General features: G+C 39.3%; 1 protein-coding gene across 1 annotated transcript in view; it reads left to right on the top strand.

Moving 5' to 3' along the window:
- The window catches only part of PKHD1 (PKHD1 ciliary IPT domain containing fibrocystin/polyductin), a 409,206-nt gene that overhangs the window by 172,499 nt on the left and 218,186 nt on the right, over positions 1-18,521 (top strand). The window contains exons 40-45 of the mRNA XM_059701438.1: positions 345-536; positions 4,319-4,444; positions 6,667-6,723; positions 7,354-7,484; positions 13,796-13,908; positions 14,989-15,094. Of these exons, the coding sequence (XP_059557421.1) occupies positions 345-536; positions 4,319-4,444; positions 6,667-6,723; positions 7,354-7,484; positions 13,796-13,908; positions 14,989-15,094 (725 nt within the window). The remainder of the gene's footprint in view (positions 1-344; positions 537-4,318; positions 4,445-6,666; positions 6,724-7,353; positions 7,485-13,795; positions 13,909-14,988; positions 15,095-18,521) is intronic.

Raw genomic sequence — 18,521 nt, forward strand, 5'->3', positions numbered from 1 at the left:
CATCTTGTTCCCTACAGTTATAAACCACGAGAAGGTCATTTTATTACACACTTCCTCCAGCTGGTCTTTTGGGTTGAAATAAACATCTATTTTGGTTGAATTTGTGGGCCACAGTCAGCCTCTTTGTGACAGTAATTAAGGTAATTGATTTGGGGTTGGGGGCTTCTGGAATAATAGAGTGAAGGCAACATCGTGTCCTAGTTATTGGATGTTTTAATTAATAATTAACAAAGGAGAATCAAAGTAAAAGGAAAATAAGGTTATTAAATGAAATAGGCAATAATGCTTTGTCTTTCAAACTGGGAGACAGGCCTACATGTGTCTCACTGCATTCTGTATTTCAGGTAATTTGCAGCACTGTTTGTATTCCAAGAGTGAGAAGATGCTGGGGTCCAGGGATCTGGGGGCCAGAATCATCATTCAGTCGTTCCCAGAGGAGCCCAGCAGGGTACAGTTGCAGGGAGTGCAGTTCCAGAACTTGGGGCAAGCCTTCCATAAGCATCTGAGCTCTCTGACTCTGGTGGGAGCTATGAGAGGTAAGGGGGCCAGGTCTATGGCTTCTCATTTTTCTTTCTTATCCCATGTTCAAGGCAATACATGCCAAGGGTAATGATAGGTGATATGTGAACGTGGGGGGTCAGAGATGGATAATTATACTCTAGATCTATGTTTCTCAAACTTTAGTATGCCTAAAAAAAATCCCTTGAGGAGCTTATTAAAATTCAGCATTATGGAGCCTATCAAGACAAATTCTGGTCTGAGGTAGTCCTGGGAATCTGAATTTTTCATTATGATTCTGGAACAAGTGTTCCAAGGAATATACTTTGAGAAACATGACTATAGGTACAACAGATGTGTAGTGAACCACACGATCCATGTTGTAAACCTGCCACTACAGGCATATTGACATTGAATAGTGTAAATCATCAACACTGTGGCAGTCCAGCACAGCAGGGAGCAATTCCCTGTGAAGCTGTACTAACTCAGCGGAATCTTCTTCCTAGAAAAATAGGGGAGAATGGGTTGAGAACAAGGTGCTTTTCCTGGGAACGTAGAGCAGGCAGTGTGCAGATCTTGGCCAGAGCTGAAGAGATAGAAAGGGAGCAGGAAAAATCAAATGAAGGTGGGAATCACTAAGTGAAAAACAAGATTAGAATCAGAAAAGATGAATATTGACACATGTACTGATGAAGGTTCTGAAATCAAAATTGGAGCATCCAGGACAAAAGCCCACTGCCAGAAGCTGACATGCAGAGTCAGAGAATTAGAGTACAGATGCTAAGAATGAGGACAGAAGCTTCATTTCTGCGTTATCCTCCCCACCCCTCAGCACCTCCAAGACCCAACATTCAAGCTTTGCCTTCCTTGGAAAGGAAGGTACTCTAGGGGTGGTGCCTGACAAAGAACATTAGGATATATGGAGGGATTCAGGTGGGCCTTAAAAAATACTAGGATTAAAAAAAAGTGCTAGGATTTCAATAGACAATGACAGAGTAATCTTTAAGGTCATTGAAGGCAGAATCCTGGCTAACCAATAGCAGCATTTTTTTTTTCTAATTTCAAATCAACTTGGATGCTAAGAATGTCTATTTATTCTAATGTTCTAATTTATTCTAAATTTTCTCTTCTACCTTATTTATTTATTTTTGACATTCACTTATGGGTATGATTCCTAATATGGCTATTTCCCTCGTACATCTGAACGAATGATCAGTATCTTTGTGCCCTTCGCTCTCTCTCTCTCTCTCTCTCTCTCTCTTTTGGTCTCCTGGTGCTTATAAGGATGCAGAATATTTTATGTGGAGGCCAGCTCCAATATAAACGAGGATAGCAGTCACATATAATTAAAACCCCCCTTGCTAAAAAATGTACTTAATCTGCCTTCTCTAACCTCTGCTTCAGAGTAGCTGCACATGTATTTATTTATTTTTAAAATATATTTTATTGATTTTTTTACAGAGAGGAAGGGAGAGGGATAGAGAGTTAGAAACATCGGTGAGAGAGAAACATCAATCAGCTGCCTCCTGCACACCCCTTATTGGGGATGTGCCTGCAACCAAGGTACATGCCCTTGGCCGGAATCGAACCTGGGACCATTCAGTCCGCAGGCCGACGCTCTATCCACTGAGCCAGACCAGTTAGGGCACATGTATTTATTTTTATATATTAGGCTTTATTTGAAAACTAGAGGCCTGGTGCATGAATTCGTGCATGGGTGGGGTCCTTTGGGGTGACCTGTGGGGATCAGGCCCCAGCTCGTGCCCCCAGGCTTGCAGTCCCAGCTTGCACTCCCAGCCTCGCAGCCCTGCAGCCCCACTTGGCACTCTACCTTGGCCTGGCGCCACCCACTCACCTGCTCCACCATCCCGCCGCGGTCCTGCTCTTGTCGGGGCCCATTAGGGCCGGCAGCACCTCCACTGCTGCCAACTGACAGCGCCGTGTCGCCGACGCCTGCCATGTTCTGCATGCCCCCCTGGTGGTCAGTGCATGTCATAGTGAGTAGTCAAAGTCCTGGCTGAACTCCCTAGGGGACAATTTGCATATTAGGCTTTTATTATATAGGCTAGGTTCAGTGATTAAAAAATGTTTGAAAAACCACTAAGTTAATACATTATTCCCTTTAGGTCTCTGTTAAGATGCAAGTGTGTGTCCAAGGAAGGGACACCATATTAACTCAGAGGTTATAAACTTTTGGCATGCTTGCCAAATATCTTTTATTGTTTCATGCCCCAAAGGCCCGCATGAACCATTGGGCAATTGCCCCCAGCCACTAGAGTTAGAAGGTGCTGGAATTCTTGCATGCTTGCTACTTTTAAAGGTTTACCAATCCCCAAATTTAACCCATAATAGCTCTATAAACACATTAGTACTTACTGGTTGTTCAGATGTAGCAATCACAATATTATGGTGATTTAGAGTCAGGGAAAGTCTGCAGCAGGGTTTTCTGCATAAGTGGATAGGACGGGTTAACTTTTGGTGAGTGATGTGAGGACCTCTGGTACCAGGGAAGCTGAGCTCAAAGGGAAGGTGGAGACCATCCACCTACGGAGACATTATAGTTGAGAATTTTCTGGGTAATCCCAATTTAAAAGTCAAATTATTCCATTAACCAAAGTAATTTTTCTAATTGGCTAACTAACCTTTATTCTAAACATTTGACATTGATATGTCTCTCACTACCTAGAATAATACAAAACTCATTTTTCCAGGATTTATAATTTATTTATCCAGATGGTATATTGTTACTATTTTAATGTGAGTTTCCTCCATCAGACAGTGAAAAATTTATTATTTTTAAAAAAATATATTTTCATTGATTTCAGAAAGGAAGGGAGAGGGAGAAAGAGACCGAAACATCAATGATGAGAGAGAATCACTGATTGGCTGCCTCCTGCATGCCCCACAATGGGGATCAAGTCCACAACTGGGAATTGAACTGGGACCTCCTGGTTCATAGGTCGACCCTAAACCACTTTACTAAATTTATTTAGTTTCATTTATCTTTATATCTCCAGCACAATGCACAATTCCAGAAATATATAATATTTATTTGTTGTTGAGCCAGTTCACATAAGTTGATTTAGGGGCCATAAAATATACCCATGGAGCCATTGTGATGAGTTTCCTAAATGCCAGTTCGTTTACCATAGTTAGGGTACCACCCCTTCAGCTTCAGAAACCCACCATATGCAACTGTGAGACTTGTGATCCTCTCGTCAACCTCTGGCTTTGCTGATGTCAATTTATAATCGTGTACACCTGAAAATGATAAAATGTTATTTACCAATGTTACCCATATAAATTTAATTGCTTTAAAAAGAGACTGTCTGGCAATCTTAGGCCACGTTAAATATTATTGCCCAGCAAGTTAAAAGTATTACTTCATAGCTCAAGAAATAATGACTACATCTCTTCATGCCAGATGCAATTTTGAAAGATCAGGGTTGGTCCATAACAGTAGTCTTCACGTGGCCCTTAACTTCTCTTTAGCTGCTGTCCACCATATTGTGATGAGAGTAAATACCAAAGATGATGGCCAATGGAAATCTTGACAGCCATGCACTCTTTTGTGGTTTGGCCATACCGTCTTCTTTCTCACATTTGACCCTTGGATTCTACCCTGCTTATCCTTGTAGAGTTGCCCATTTTTAAAATTTGATTTCTAATTCCAAATCCTCATTTCCCGAGTTCTATCACTGTGTGGGAGAATGTTCTTAGTTATATTATAGCTTGCTTTGGAAATGATCTCCAAAGAGATCGAAATCTGAGGAGCCTTTCAGATTCCCTTCTAATTGTTACCTCACTCTTCGCTGCTCAGATTCCTACATACAGGGCTGCACCGTGTGGGGCTCCTTCAGCCGAGGCCTCAGCATGTCCGGGACCTTGGGCCTGAAGGTGGACAGTAATGTGTTCTACGATATTTTAGGCCATGCACTGCTGGTGGGTAAGTGAAATGAGCTTGTTAAATTTGCTATTTTTGAGTAAGACACACAATATTTCAAAAGGAATTATTCCAAAGTTTGACCTTCCAATTTATAAAAACTTTAGCCTTTGCTCATTAGAAATAAGCCATAGTTAAATGTTCTAAAAAGTCATAGTTAAAAATTCTAAATTTAGTTATTAGTGATTGGCTACCTAAGCTTTACCAATAGAAGACATATCATTTAAAGGTGATATTTTAGTACAGGTTAGTAATTATACAATGGTCAGTTTTAAGACTTACTGTCAGCAGTTTTCACAATAAATTCAAATAAATATGTCATATAAATATGTTTTTGTAACATCTCATGGAATGTCAAGTCTGGACAATAGACAAGGAGTTAAAAATCTTGAATTCTGTTCTTAGTTGCTCCTGTGATTTGCTGAAGAAGCCCATGTTTCAAAACCTTCTAACTGGTCACCTATATCCATTTTTTTCTTCTTAAATTTATTCCCCTTGCAGAGCACAGAATTATGGTTTAAAATCTCAAATTGCATTATATCACTTTTCTCCTTAAAACCATTTAAGAGTGTCTTATTGCAATTAGAATATAATCCAAAATCCTTAACCTAGCTTAAAGGACTCCCTCCCTGATTTTGCCTCTTTTCTTGACCTTTTTCTCTCTCTACTTTAGCTACACTGATCTCTTTTATTCTGATTCTTTCCAAAGGCTACACTTTCTGCTGCCTCAGGACCTTTGCACAAGCTTTCCCCCCTTTATTCATATTACTTATCCTTCTTCGCAAGGTTCTGTGTTTAAGTTCTTTTAGCACCAATCGTTATTGATTGATTAAAAATTACATATCATGTTTCAAATAATCAAATTAATGTCTGTTTTTACCATCATATTTCATGTGAATACTGTCTCCTTAGCATTTAGCACATTAACTAGAGTGTAGTAGCTATAGTTGTTGAAATAAATGAATGAATTAATGAACAGAGTCTTTGGTTATATCAGAATAAAAAAGCGAATTGAGGTTTTCACTGAAAGTAAAATTAGAACTGTATTTGCTAAATAGTGTTTTATATTTAAATGAATTCTGTGATACCATTAGTGGGAAAATGTGCATGTTTCATTTAAGAACAATCTGTTAAAGATAAAAGCTATAAAGGGTCTAATCCTGAGAGGGAAACTATTTAGTGAGAAAATATGGATCATATAAACTTTCCTTAAAACATATCTAAACTCTAAAAGGCAAAGAGCTTTGGACAAAAAAAAGTGACCAGGTGCAGGAGAATTTTTTAATTGAAAAAGGACAGCTACAGGGCAGTCAGGCCAACAGATGGAGGATTAATTTTGTTTATCCTTATTTTTATCCATGTAAGGGAAAACTTTGCTGAAAGTTGGAGCAAAAATTCAGAAAGGAACCCTAACAATATTATCTTAGGAGAAAACAAATATATGGATTAGACATTAACTAGGCAAGGAAGAAAACCTACAGGAGGAATTTTGCATTTAGTGCTTGATATTGTGAATTGGCTGCTCTTGATATGTATTGTAGTGTAGGTGAAGGAATTAGAATGTTTATTGATTGATGCCTTATAGATGAAGTACTCAATTCATGCAAAACCAGTTTGCAGATCCAGACTCAGAAATGACAAGGAAGACCAGATACCTAAAGAGCTAGAAAAGAGGGGGTCTGTGAGGCTGGGTGTCTTTGGGCCTTTTTTCTATTGATGCCACTCAAGTGGCTAATCTATTTCTCTCTGTAGCATAGTCCATGCTTTTATTTTGTTCTATTTCAAATCTTTATGGTTTGGGTGTGAGGGTCCCAGCTCACACCTGTCTTGTCCTCTCCAGCCTGTTTCTCAAGGATATTTCAGTTCTTCTAGGGAAAGGGAAGGACATGTAGATAGCTGGTGGCCCTTTAAACAGCTAGGGATGGGACTGGAGCTGACTCAAGGGCATGTGGCATTTAATTGTGGAGACAGTCACTTAGACTCTTGCTAAGAAGTAAAATAGTAGGTCTATTTCTTTGTTCTTTTTAAAATTTAAAGTGAACTTCTGATCCATGATACTCAAGAACTAAAAAGTCTATATAATCTGTATCTCTTTGGTTCATAGATAAAAACACAAAAACAAAATCAAAACAAGCCGCACCCTAAAGAGGAAATAGTATTGCACTGTCCCTCATTTTCCTGGGTGGCCTGACATGTGCTGAGGTAACATGATCTTTTGTCCCTAGGTACACACGTGGAGACCAGATATATCGCTTGGGAGGCTATTCCTGGAAGAAAAAATGGTAAATATGTAAAGTGGTTTAAAATTTATTACAATCCATTTAAGTTGTCGTATATTTTATAGACAGGCCTGATAGAAGAATGCTAGATAGCTTAAATTCGTTGAATATAATAAATGTTTTGTATCTATATATAAACGCCTAAGCGACTGGCCTACTGGCTGACCAGTAGCTATGACACGCAATGACCACCAGGGGATAGACACTCCGACTGGTAGCTATGACGTGCACTGACCACCAGGGGCCAGATGCTCAACGCAGGAGATGCTGAACTGTGGTGACTTGGCAGCTGCAGTTCTCTGGTGATGTACCTGGAACCAGAGAGGAGGGAGCCTGATTCTGGGATGTGTCACCTGAGAACTGCCCTCTCATAGACCCCTTGGGGGGGGATGTTGGAGAGCCAGTTTCAGCCCGATCCTCACAGGCCAGGCCAAGGGACTCACCAGTGCACGAATCTGTGCACTGGGCCTCGTGTGTGTGTGTGTGTGTGTGTGTGTGTGTCTGTGTGTGTGTGTGTATACATGTATCTGCATTATGTGAATTATAATGTGTACTAGTAGAAATATGAGTGTTGGGTCATATAACTTTCAGTTATGTTTCTGAGTTGCAATGCTTTATCTTTTCTTAAATTAGACAGGTCAGAACAAGGAAATACAGTAAGAAACAATGTGATCATCAGTGTTTCTGGTGCTGAGGGACTCTCCAGTCCTGAAATGTTGACACCATCTGGTGTCTATATCTGCAACCCCACCAATGTTGTAGAGGTAAGTTATTTGCAGTTGTGTCATCAATGGTATGGTGTGGTAAAATGTTTACTTGCTGCATATTGGTATTCAGGAACTATGATTTTGTGTTAAGCAAGTGCTTTAGGATAACTGTAATCATTTCTCAGAGTCCTGTGAATATCTATATGGATTAAGCAAAGCAGATGCTGATTCTTTTCTGGTTACTTAAATTAATACAGACTAACATATCTTCCTGAGCTATATGCGGGGGTGCCACTTTTTGTCTCAATTCCAGTATTAATTACCTATTTAATCTTTACTATCTTACGATACTCATATGGTCATATTATTACCCTTTAAGAATGTTCAAAACTGAGGGTCAGTGAAGTCAGGAGGTGTAGGAGGCATGTCAGATTCTAGGATGAATGAAGTGTACGCTGATGGACTAGATTTTTTATCCCATTATTTAGTGCAACTTATTACTTTTTATTGATAAATTTCTCATTTCTCTCTAAACATGTTAAGAAATTAAATTTTCTAGTACAGCTTAACCAAGAGTATGAATGAGGAATTGTGTCAGAGTAGCGGGAAGGACATTTAGTTTCCCCGTTTCCAATGATTTTATCCCATGGGTATCCCACTCTTCCAGGACACTCCTCTGAGCCTCTACTGTATCATCACAATTATGCCAGGTTTCTGAGGAACTGAGAGATGAATGCCTGTGTCTCTCTCTGATCATCTGTTTTCAATTACTTTAAGCTGAATAACCCCTTAAAAAAGTCATGGTTATCTCCACAACCCTCCTCCAGACTCTTAATTACATTTTTTTTCCCAAGCACAGCACTTACACACCATTTTAGGTACCTAATGGGGGCAGCTAATATGCCAGTGAGAAAGGACGCAGAACTGCATGGGTTGAAGGAAACCAAACTTTAGACCCAAAGCAATTAGAGCAGCATTTAACTTGTTGGTGATTACAGGTCTGCTTGTACAGCTATGGCAGCAAACTTTGGAGCCTAAAGAACTACATTTCTGCATACTTTCTTGGGTAGTAATATCTTGACTGCATTAAAATATCTAGAGGTGAAGACTCTCAGGGTTTCCCAGCTCATCTTCTTGGATAAGCTGGAATGTATCGAAATCCTGTATTGAATGCCAGGGGTTCTGTCCATTTGACTTTGCTTCATTGGGTAGTAGGTAGTCTCCTGGACAGGTGTTTTGACCACTAGTCAACCCCAAGAAGAACTGAACTGGCTATAGGTCTATAGGTGCAGAGAGCTAGAGGGCCATCTAAAAAGCTGATGGGTCCCCTGAGTGTTTGCGGTCTACCCTGTGAAACAATGCTCAGTCTGCAATAGAAAAACTTAGGCAAAGCAAGTCGTTAGTTCACCATTGAATGACTTCATTTCCATTCCTTTACTTTCATTCTCTTATGTCCACTTTACAAAATTTAAAAAAGTATAATGCACATATTTTGAGAATGAGGCTTCAGTTTAAACCAGCGGTGTAGATTGATTAAGTATAGTCATCAGGTGTGTTCCTGACATTTTCTTCAATGACCTAAAAATTCTGTAGTTCTCTTTTCTTTAGCTTATTAGCTTTTAGACTCCAACACAAAGTTTGAAACACAATAGTTACTCAATACAAATGAATTAAATATAATGAATGAATGAATGAATATAGGTATCATTACATTATCAAAGAGTGAGGGGGGAAGAAAGAGGAAGGTAAGGAATAGATTCCAAGATCCCGCAATCATTTTGATGTCTGAAAAATAAGACGTTTAATCTGTGGCAACATTTAAACCCTGTGGGACTCATCTCTCAGTGTTAAATGCTGCATAGTCCATTCCAGTTTCTCAGCTGTGCCACTGGTATTCTGTTATGCTGTCTCTTTTGTATTCTGTTGTCTGGAATGAGCTATTACCAAGGACATAGTTGATAACTGGACATACATGGCAACACCTAAAAGTTATGAACTTCTGTTGACCTTTTGGGCCAATGAAGGTCATTGTAGTTATTGAGCAAAGAGTAGGTTAGTATTTACTAAGTGTGCCCTATGTGGAAAATACAGAGAGTACATTAAAATATATTTTAGAAATACACCTTTATTCCAAAGGGATAATAATAGGCTATCATAACACACAATGTGGGATGTGTGTGTGTGTGTGTGTGTGTGTGTGTGTGTGTGTGTGTGTGATATCTGGAACAGAAAGAGATGTGGTATAACAATACTACCTTCTTCCATGGTTGTTCTGATAGTGAAGGGGCATTCTTTATTCTGAGGAAATGTTGTATGGGTGGTGAGTTTATGTTCCTTTCTGTGAGGGGATTAGAGTCACACTGACCCTTAAGAGAATGCAGTAAAGTCTTATGTGTGCTTAGAGTTATTTTACCCCTCCTCCTGTCTTGTTTTTCAGTTTTCTTAAAGTCTGGCAAAATATTTTTTTAAAAGCTAGGTATTACTGTCATTAATTAGGGTTTTTCTGTTTTAAACTTCCAATTCTGAAATAATTTTATCTTCATAAAAAGGTGCAGAAATACAACACGGCACTCCTGCGTGACCTTCACCCAGTTTCCCCCCAGTGATAATGTAACCATGACCATCACCATAGATCAATAACAAAATCAAGAAATTGACATTGGGACAATACTATCAGCTAAACTAAAGCCCTTGTTTAGATTTGAAGAGATGAACCTATTCCTAATGCCTGGGCAACCAACCCTGAAAGCCTGAACTCTCTCCCACATACATGAGTCTGACTTTGAAATATCTGGCCTGGTGGGTAGGCAGTGAACAAACAGAGTTAATTCTTAAGTCTCTGCAATAGGTTTGTGGTCAGATATTATTCCCAGAATCTAGGAACAAACACATAGCCACAGCACACAGAATTTTCCTTGATGTTCAAGCAGTCATCTTTACAGTTGACTTCCCTTTAGCCCTGTGTGGTACAAGGGAATTTCAAGTGTGATATTCCTTTTTAGTTTTCATAGCCACAAGTGGTCTCCCTCCTTCCCTGCTGGGCTGCAGCTACACCAAGTCCAGGGAGAAGCAAAACCTGAGCTGTGTGCTTTCTTGCTAGTGAGACTCAAGCGTGATATTCCTGAGTCTCCAGGGGACTTGTAATATTCCTCTGTCCACTCCTTAGACGGGCCTTTTTTGTGCTTTCCAGAAATGGTTTGGTGGTGGTTCCACATGCCCCACCTGCGGCTCTTGGAGCACTCTATTTCCAGCTGCCTTCCCTTGACAGCTCCAGCATTTGCATCTTCGACTCCTTCTAGGGTTTCTTGCTATCTGCCCCAAGGCTCCAGCTCTGCGGTCAACCTCAGGCTAGAGAGAATCAGCTTACCTCCAGAGCTCCAAGTACCCATGCTTATGGCGAGGTTGGAAATTTCCTATGACCAGACTCTTGTTTAGCATATCCCACAGGAAAACCCTGAAAACAAACCCTTTGGAAACACCCATTTAATTTGAGGGGGATTTGTTCTGGTTTGTGAATCAATTTTGTAAGGAATTCTGTATTTAAAGGCCCAGTTTCAGTTCTCTCACTCTCCCCACTCAATAGCTAATGTATATTTAAGAGCTGCCTGAAGGGTTAACTCACTTTTTTTCCCTAGTAACTATAGATACACACCTCAAGGAGCTGGCTTACTTGAGCAGTTAATTTCTCTCTGGAATTTCTCTTGCTTGAATGTCCATAATACAGCGACTTCCGCAAAAAATTGATTTCCACACAAAATTCCCTGCTTGCCTTAAACCCTTCCCCACAAGCCGCCGGCTGCCTGCATAAATATGTGGATTTCCTCATGAATCATTTGTAGCATACCCAATTGCAATGGAGAGTGAAGAGGGCTGGGAAGCAATGTGATCCGACTGTTCAAGTGCTGCTTTTATAAGAAAACTGCTCTTTCTCGGCTCACAGAAGACTGAAGTTGGAATATCCTGCCCCTCTATGAATGCACTTGGAAAGCATTACATATGATCACCCAGATGCTGCGTAAATACTAATGACACTAGGGCAGATGATGCAACAAATCTATTCATTTGTTCAAAATATGTGCTCTGTCTGGCAAAGGTGATGAATAAGGATGTAGCCCTTGCAAAAGATTCTTTAAATGTTTGAATCTTGCCCCTTCTGGGTAAGTCTGAGCCATGAACTAGCATTTCACTTGTAATGAGATAGAGGTGTATGTCCAAGGGAGATCATTACTTGTACCTCTATGCACCTATCTCATTGTTGAAATACTTACAGAAGGTGGTGTTTAAGAAGCCCCCGTTTCCTATTCCTCAATTTTTATGTACTCAGGCCTTTCCCATGGCTCATGGGTATGGCAGAGACACAGCCACTTGACACTGGCTATGTGGAGGGTGGAGCTTTGTTTGTGATTTCATGAGGAAGTTGCCAGTTGTATAATCATAACTGAAAATCAACAGCTATGTTACTTCCTTATGTACCTATGAGGGCTTGAGAGATATATTGGGCACTTGTATTTGCCAACCTAGTGACAGCAAGTCTTCCAGAAGCCAAGAATCATGAGTGCGTGTCCTCTTTTCTAGCATGAGGGAAGAATTGAGATAAAAAGAATGCCTAATGCTGGATTTGGCTGTTTGAAAGGATATTAATATCCTATATTTTTGTTGCAATGGAATTGTTTTTTTAGTGTCTCTTTCTGTGGAGTCTTTATGCTAAGCGAAATAAGTCAATCAGAGACAGACAAGTATTACATGATCTCACTCATATGTGGAGTCTAATGAACAAAATAAACTGATGAACAAAATAGATCCAGAAAAATAGAAGCATGGAACAGACTGACAAATCTTAGAGGGAATGGGGGCGGGAGGGGGGCAGGAAGACATTAACCAAAGAACTTATATGCATATATGTACTAGTATAACCCATGGACACAGACAAAAGTGTGGTGAAGGCCTGGGGGTGGGGGTGGGGGTGGGGGTGGGGTTGAGTGGGTCAATGAGGAAAAAGGGGGACATATGTAATACTTTCAACAATAAAGATACATTTTAAAAAAGAAAAGATATTAATATTCTCCTGGTAAAGATTGCCAAAGCATTCTTATTGTAATTAACCATGATTTTATATTTAGGTTGGTATTTCCATCATAATTTGGAGATGGGAGACTAGAAAGTAGGTGTGAATTATTTTGAGAGTACATACTTCCAGTCCAGGCTGTAGACCAGGGCTTCTCCACTGTGGCAGTAGCACCATTTTGGGTCATGTAATTCTTTGTTGTGAGAGGCTGCCCTGGTCCCAACTCACTGAACGCCAATAGCTTCCCTCTACCTGAGTTGTGACCACCAAAAATGTCTTTAGAGGCTTCCAAATGCTCCCTGAGGAATAAAATCATCGAATTGACAGCCACCACTCTAGACTGTGCCACCTCAAGATAAGTGGAGTCTTAGCAATGGCCCTGGTTTCTTGAAGTCACATGAGCATCTTCAATAGTAATTCACCTCCACATTCAATGGTACCCCAAAGTCACTTTTGCTGAATACAATGTGGTAGATGAAACATGTGTTTAGAATTTAAAATGGCCTCAGAAAATTGGGGAAATGTTCAGAATCCAGAAGGAAATGGGTCCCTTATCCACAGAGGAAGAAAATAGTTCCATAACTGAGTGAAAAATGAGGAGAGACTGGCTAACTACAAATATCAGGGTGAGAAAGCCTTGGGACCCACGGTGAAAAACAGCTAAAGCTAAGGAAACAGCGCTGTTGATTATGTCAGGAAGTGCTGGCTGCCCCATCAGGTCCTGGCTGGTGCCTGCTGGCCAGGCTTCCAGTCTTAGTGCTGGCCCTTACTCACACTTCCCCAGAGACTGGCAACCTCCAGGGATTGGAGCACTGGGGTATTGTTCCCCCTCTCGCACGAGGCAGGAGTTGAGTACTGGTGGTTTTAAAACAATTTATTTCATTTTTTTTCCCATATTGACTTTGCTTGGTTCTATGTGCATTTTGTGTGAGCCTGTGTGCACCCACATGTGTTGGTGTTCCTGGTGGAACATGTATATGCTTGTATACACCAAAGAGCTTGGAGTAGATTATGTAATTAAATTTCTCACTGGACGTTTCCACTTTAACCTAAGAGTCCAGTTATTGAGGTGGGAAAATTACAGTCTAGTTGAGCTGCCTAGAAGAAGAGGAATGAGAACATTTTTGTTTCCTGGGGGAGTATGGGGAATGGGTGAGTAAAGAGTAATTGAGTCCATAAAATGTCAACATACCTTAGCAGGAAGTGAAAGAAAAATCAGGATGAGCAGGTATATGAGACTTTATTTCCACTAACTTTGTTGTATGTGTAGTAACTATTATTTAATTATCCTTAATTTCCCCAGGGAAACATGGTGTGTGCTGCTGGTTTTGGCTACTTTTTCCATCTTATGACCAACCAAACATCACAAGCTCCACTTCTCTCCTTCACTGGGAATATTGCACATTCTTGTACAAGGTAACTTTAGGGAAATTAATTTACATATTGGGTATAAGGCTTATGGTTTAGTTGGTGTTTTTTTTTGTACAAAACTCCTGAGAGGGAATAATTTAACATTCATATGCAATTTGATGATGCAGATGCAGACCATTTTGAATCATACAAGTTTGGTGGTGAAGGGAGGAAAATGGAGAAGGAAGTCACTTAAGAGGGCAGCAAGACAAGATGTACCTTTTGTGGCCAGAGGAGAATTCAATAGAGAGAGTAATTAAACTTCCAAGAGATAAGAAGCAACTGGTAACACAGAGTCCCTGGGAGGCTCGAGTGCCTGGGCTCAGGAACTGAGTGGGAAGAGGCTCTTGGAGAAGAGGCTCTTCACTTGTTACCAGCACACTGTGAGATGAGAAGGAACTGTCCAAAGTCTTTGCTATGTAGAGGGTAATGTCATCCACTAAGGTCAAGGGCATGAGAAACAAGGTAGAGTAGGGAATTTGAGAATCGTGGGAAAAATACAAACTTCAGTCAGCCAGACCCTGATTCAAATCCTGACTTTACTCCTACTGAATTGCTTATTTATTTATTTATTTATTTATTTATTTTTTAGAGTCAGATCCCTTATTTGTAAAATGGAAACATATCTACATTGGAAGTTGGATGTGCCCATTAGAGCTTATGCAATGCACCTAAGAGAACACCTGGAATACAGTAGGAATTCAGTAGTTGAAAGCTATTAATACTTATGATGATAATAGGATAGGAATAGTGCTATAATGGAAAATGAGAAGGATTAAGAACAATTGTTACTCCATGTTGAAGCTGAGGCAAGGATTAGTACACGTGTTATGAAATTATCATTAAGATTATGAAGTTTCTATCTAGCAGCTCTCATCAGTTCTGGAATATGAGGGAAGAAAGTACACAGAACCCTAAAATGGTAAGGCACTTCTGGGAAAAGAACAAAAGTTGGAGAGTATCCACTTTCCTAGCAAGGGGGAGAATTTATTCTTTACTTTTACTTTGGTATTTTCCAATAAGAAAAAAGTAGGGTGTTTGAAACACAGAAACTGACTAAATTTCACTCTTTGTTTCACTTTCTAGATATGGACTCTTTGTCTACCCTAAGTTTCAGCCACCTTGGGACAATGACACTGGCCTCACCCTGTTCCAAAACTTCAGGGTTTGGGGAAGTGCAGGTGGTGTGCAGGTAAGTTTCTTTAGTTTTTTAACTTTTTATGAAAATTGTTGTTTTCTCATTTTGATTTATTGCACACTTAGTAGCCCGGTGCACTGATTCATGCACCCATGGCCGAAGGTGGAATAGTGCTGCCCCACGAGGAATCGGGTTCCCTCCTCTCTGGTTCCAGGGTGTGTCACCTGAGAACCCTCGCTGACAAGTCACCGCAGCTTGGCAGCTCCTGCATTGAGTGTCTGCCTCCTGGTGGTCAGTGCACATCATATGTACACTGAGTTGGACAGTCACTTAGTCCTTTATATATATAGATTGCTATATAAAGGGAGATGAGTTGCTGCTGAGGGAAGCATTGTAATATCATCATAGTTGTAAGGAACCAAGAGCATTATAGATGTATGTGGAATAGTTGTTGAATGAACAAATTACTAGTTACTAAACCAGGGTTAGTTGACTTTCTTTATGGAGACTTTTAAGCAGCTGTAATAGAGAACAAAAGAATTACTATCGACATTTACCACCAGGAGGGATCATAAAAGTCATCTATTTCTCCCTTACCATGCCTATTTAGATATAAAAAAAATTAAAGCTCAGAAAGCAAATGAATTTGCTAATGGTCACACAGTAAGTGGCACAACCAGGTACAGAATCCAGACTCCAAATGTGCATTTGCTACCCTAATATCTTGGCTAATACATGTTTCAATCATAAGAAGAAGATCCTAGGACTGCTGAGAGCTGTTAGATAAAAACTTCATAATCTATTTATCATTGAAACACAAAAATTCCAGTTCAAAGTGCTTTGCTTACTTTTATCAGTGAGTCAGATTTTCTTCTATTTTGTTCAAAAGGGAGAAAAGTTCACATTCAGTCATTTATCTTTCATTATCACAGTGATTTCTTACAGGTAAGCTTTGCTTGTTCATTGTTATCAGTGACATATAAAAATTATCCAGCGTCACTATTTGGTGCCACACTGAGAACATTACATACACGTGGTCTCTGCCACTTAGAAATCTGGACCCTAAGATACTTACATAGATGAAGAAATATGTTTACAGGGTACCCAGGAAACAGAATAAAAATGTAAAATTAAGTCACAATAAAAACGTTAGATATTTACTTTATATATCCAACAAGAGGAAGATAATTTTGAATGGGGAAAACCCCAAAACATATAATTAGGGTAGTGAACCCAGGGATTGCCAATTATATTTAGTATTCTCATTTAATTTTATAGTGTTCATTGTTTTCCATAAGCACTATAAATGTAGGGGTGAGAATCTAGTACAGTGATGGCGAACCTTTTGAGCTCGGCATGTCAGCATTTTGAAAAACCCTAACTTAACTCTGGTGCCGTGTCACATATAGAAATTTTTTGATATTTGAAACCATAGTAAAGCAAAGATTTATATTTTGATATTTATTTTATATATTTAAATGCCATTTAACAAAGAAAAATCAACCAAAAAAATGAGTTCGCGTGTCACCTCTGACATGCGTGTCATAAGTTCGCCATCACTGATCTAGTAGAAACATTTGTTGAGTGCCCTCATATGCAGAGAAGCAATCATGCCTTGTAGAAGCTTAAATTCTATCTCCAGGCTCTTGAATAACCTTGTTCTAGAGGAAATAACCTAATGAAACAAAAATATTAAAGGGAAATCATTAAAATCAGTTTTCTCAAGTTCTGTAACCAGAGTGCTAAATTCATGAAAAAATGTTTATCCTTAAAGATTAAACTCTTGTGCACTACAAGTCCAGATAATAAGAATGCTTTTGGAACTTCACTTTTATGAGTAAAGTAAAGGAAAGTAATTAAAAGGAAAGTAATTAAAGTAACTTCCCTCAGAACAATCTAAAAAAAATAAGGTGGACTTACACTTTCTTTTTTCAAAACATACTATAAAGCAATAGTACATTTAGCTAGTGTGGTATTAGCACAAAGATAGAAATATAGTTCAGTAGAATAGAATTAAGTCCGGAAATAAACCATACTATAGTCAACTGATTTCTGACAAGGATGCCAAGACCAATTAATGGAGGAAATAACAATCTTTTCAACAAATGGCGCTAGAACAAATAGAGAGACACATGCAAAGGATTGAAACTGGATCTTTTCCTCATACTATTAACAAAAATTAACTCAAAATGCTCCAAAAACCTAAACGTTAGAGTAAAAAAATTATAAAACTGATAGAAGAAAACAAAGGAGTAAATCTTTATGATGTCGGATTAAGCAACAGATCCTTGGATATGACACCAAAAGAATAAGGAACAAAAGAAAATTAGATAAGTTTAACTTTATCAAAATTAAAAATATTTGTTTCAAAGAACCCCATCAAGAAGTGAAAATACAGCCAATGGAATGGGAAACAATATCTGCAAGTCATATATGAAAAGGGCTTATATCTAGAATAAATAGAGAACTCTTTTGATAAAAATATAAATAACCCAATTAAAAAATGAGCAAAGACATTTCCCCCGCGATTCACAAATGGCCAATATGCATATGAAAATATGTTCAACATAATCAGTTATTAGAGATACAAAACCACAGTGAGATACGACCACTTCATACCCTGATGGCTAGAATATAAGTGGTAAGTGTTGGCAAAGGTTTTGAGAAATTGGAACTGTGAGAAATACTCACTTGTTTAAATTCAAATAACAGACTCAGAGACAGAAGTATGGTGAAAACGAGACTTATACGTTCTCAAGAGCAGGTGTCTATCCAGTTGTACAGGCACACCTAGGACAGTGAACACAGCCCATTTATCCAGTCCCTCCTCTGGTTCATCGTTGGCTGAGTACTATGGGGTCACCTGTTTCCTCATACATTGCCTAAGTCTTACTGTCTCCCATTGGGCCATTCAAAAAAAATTGGGCTGAGGTCCTTTCTAGTTGCCTCCACCATGATGCTGGCCCACATCCACAGTTCCTTGCTATTACATGCTTGTCCCTCCCTACATTCTGTTTGCCCTGGGGAAATGCAGCAACCATTTCCATCAAAAGCCAGCCATGCTAGAGGTGGATCACAGAGGCCCATTTCCTACGGAACCTTCATACACTGCTGGCGAGAATTTAAAATGGTATGCTTTGGAAAACAGCCTGGCAGTTTCTCAAGTGATTACCAAAGATACCATATGATCCATTAATTTTACTCCTAGGTATATATCAAAGAAAAATAAAAACATATATCCTCACAGAAACATATACACAGATGCTTATAGCAGTGTTATTCATAATAGCCCAAAGGTGGACAAATGGACAAATATAGTGTGGTACCTTAAGACAGTGGAATAATATCAGCCATAAAATGAATCAAGTACTTTACTGCAACATGGATGAACCGTGAAAACATTATGTGAGGAAAGAAGCCAGTCACAAAGCCCACATACTATGTGATTCCACTCATATGAAAGACCAGAAGAGAGAAATCT

Source organism: Myotis daubentonii, chromosome 6, assembly GCF_963259705.1.
Source record: "Myotis daubentonii chromosome 6, mMyoDau2.1, whole genome shotgun sequence".
In the NCBI taxonomy this organism is placed as follows: domain Eukaryota; kingdom Metazoa; phylum Chordata; class Mammalia; order Chiroptera; family Vespertilionidae; genus Myotis; species Myotis daubentonii.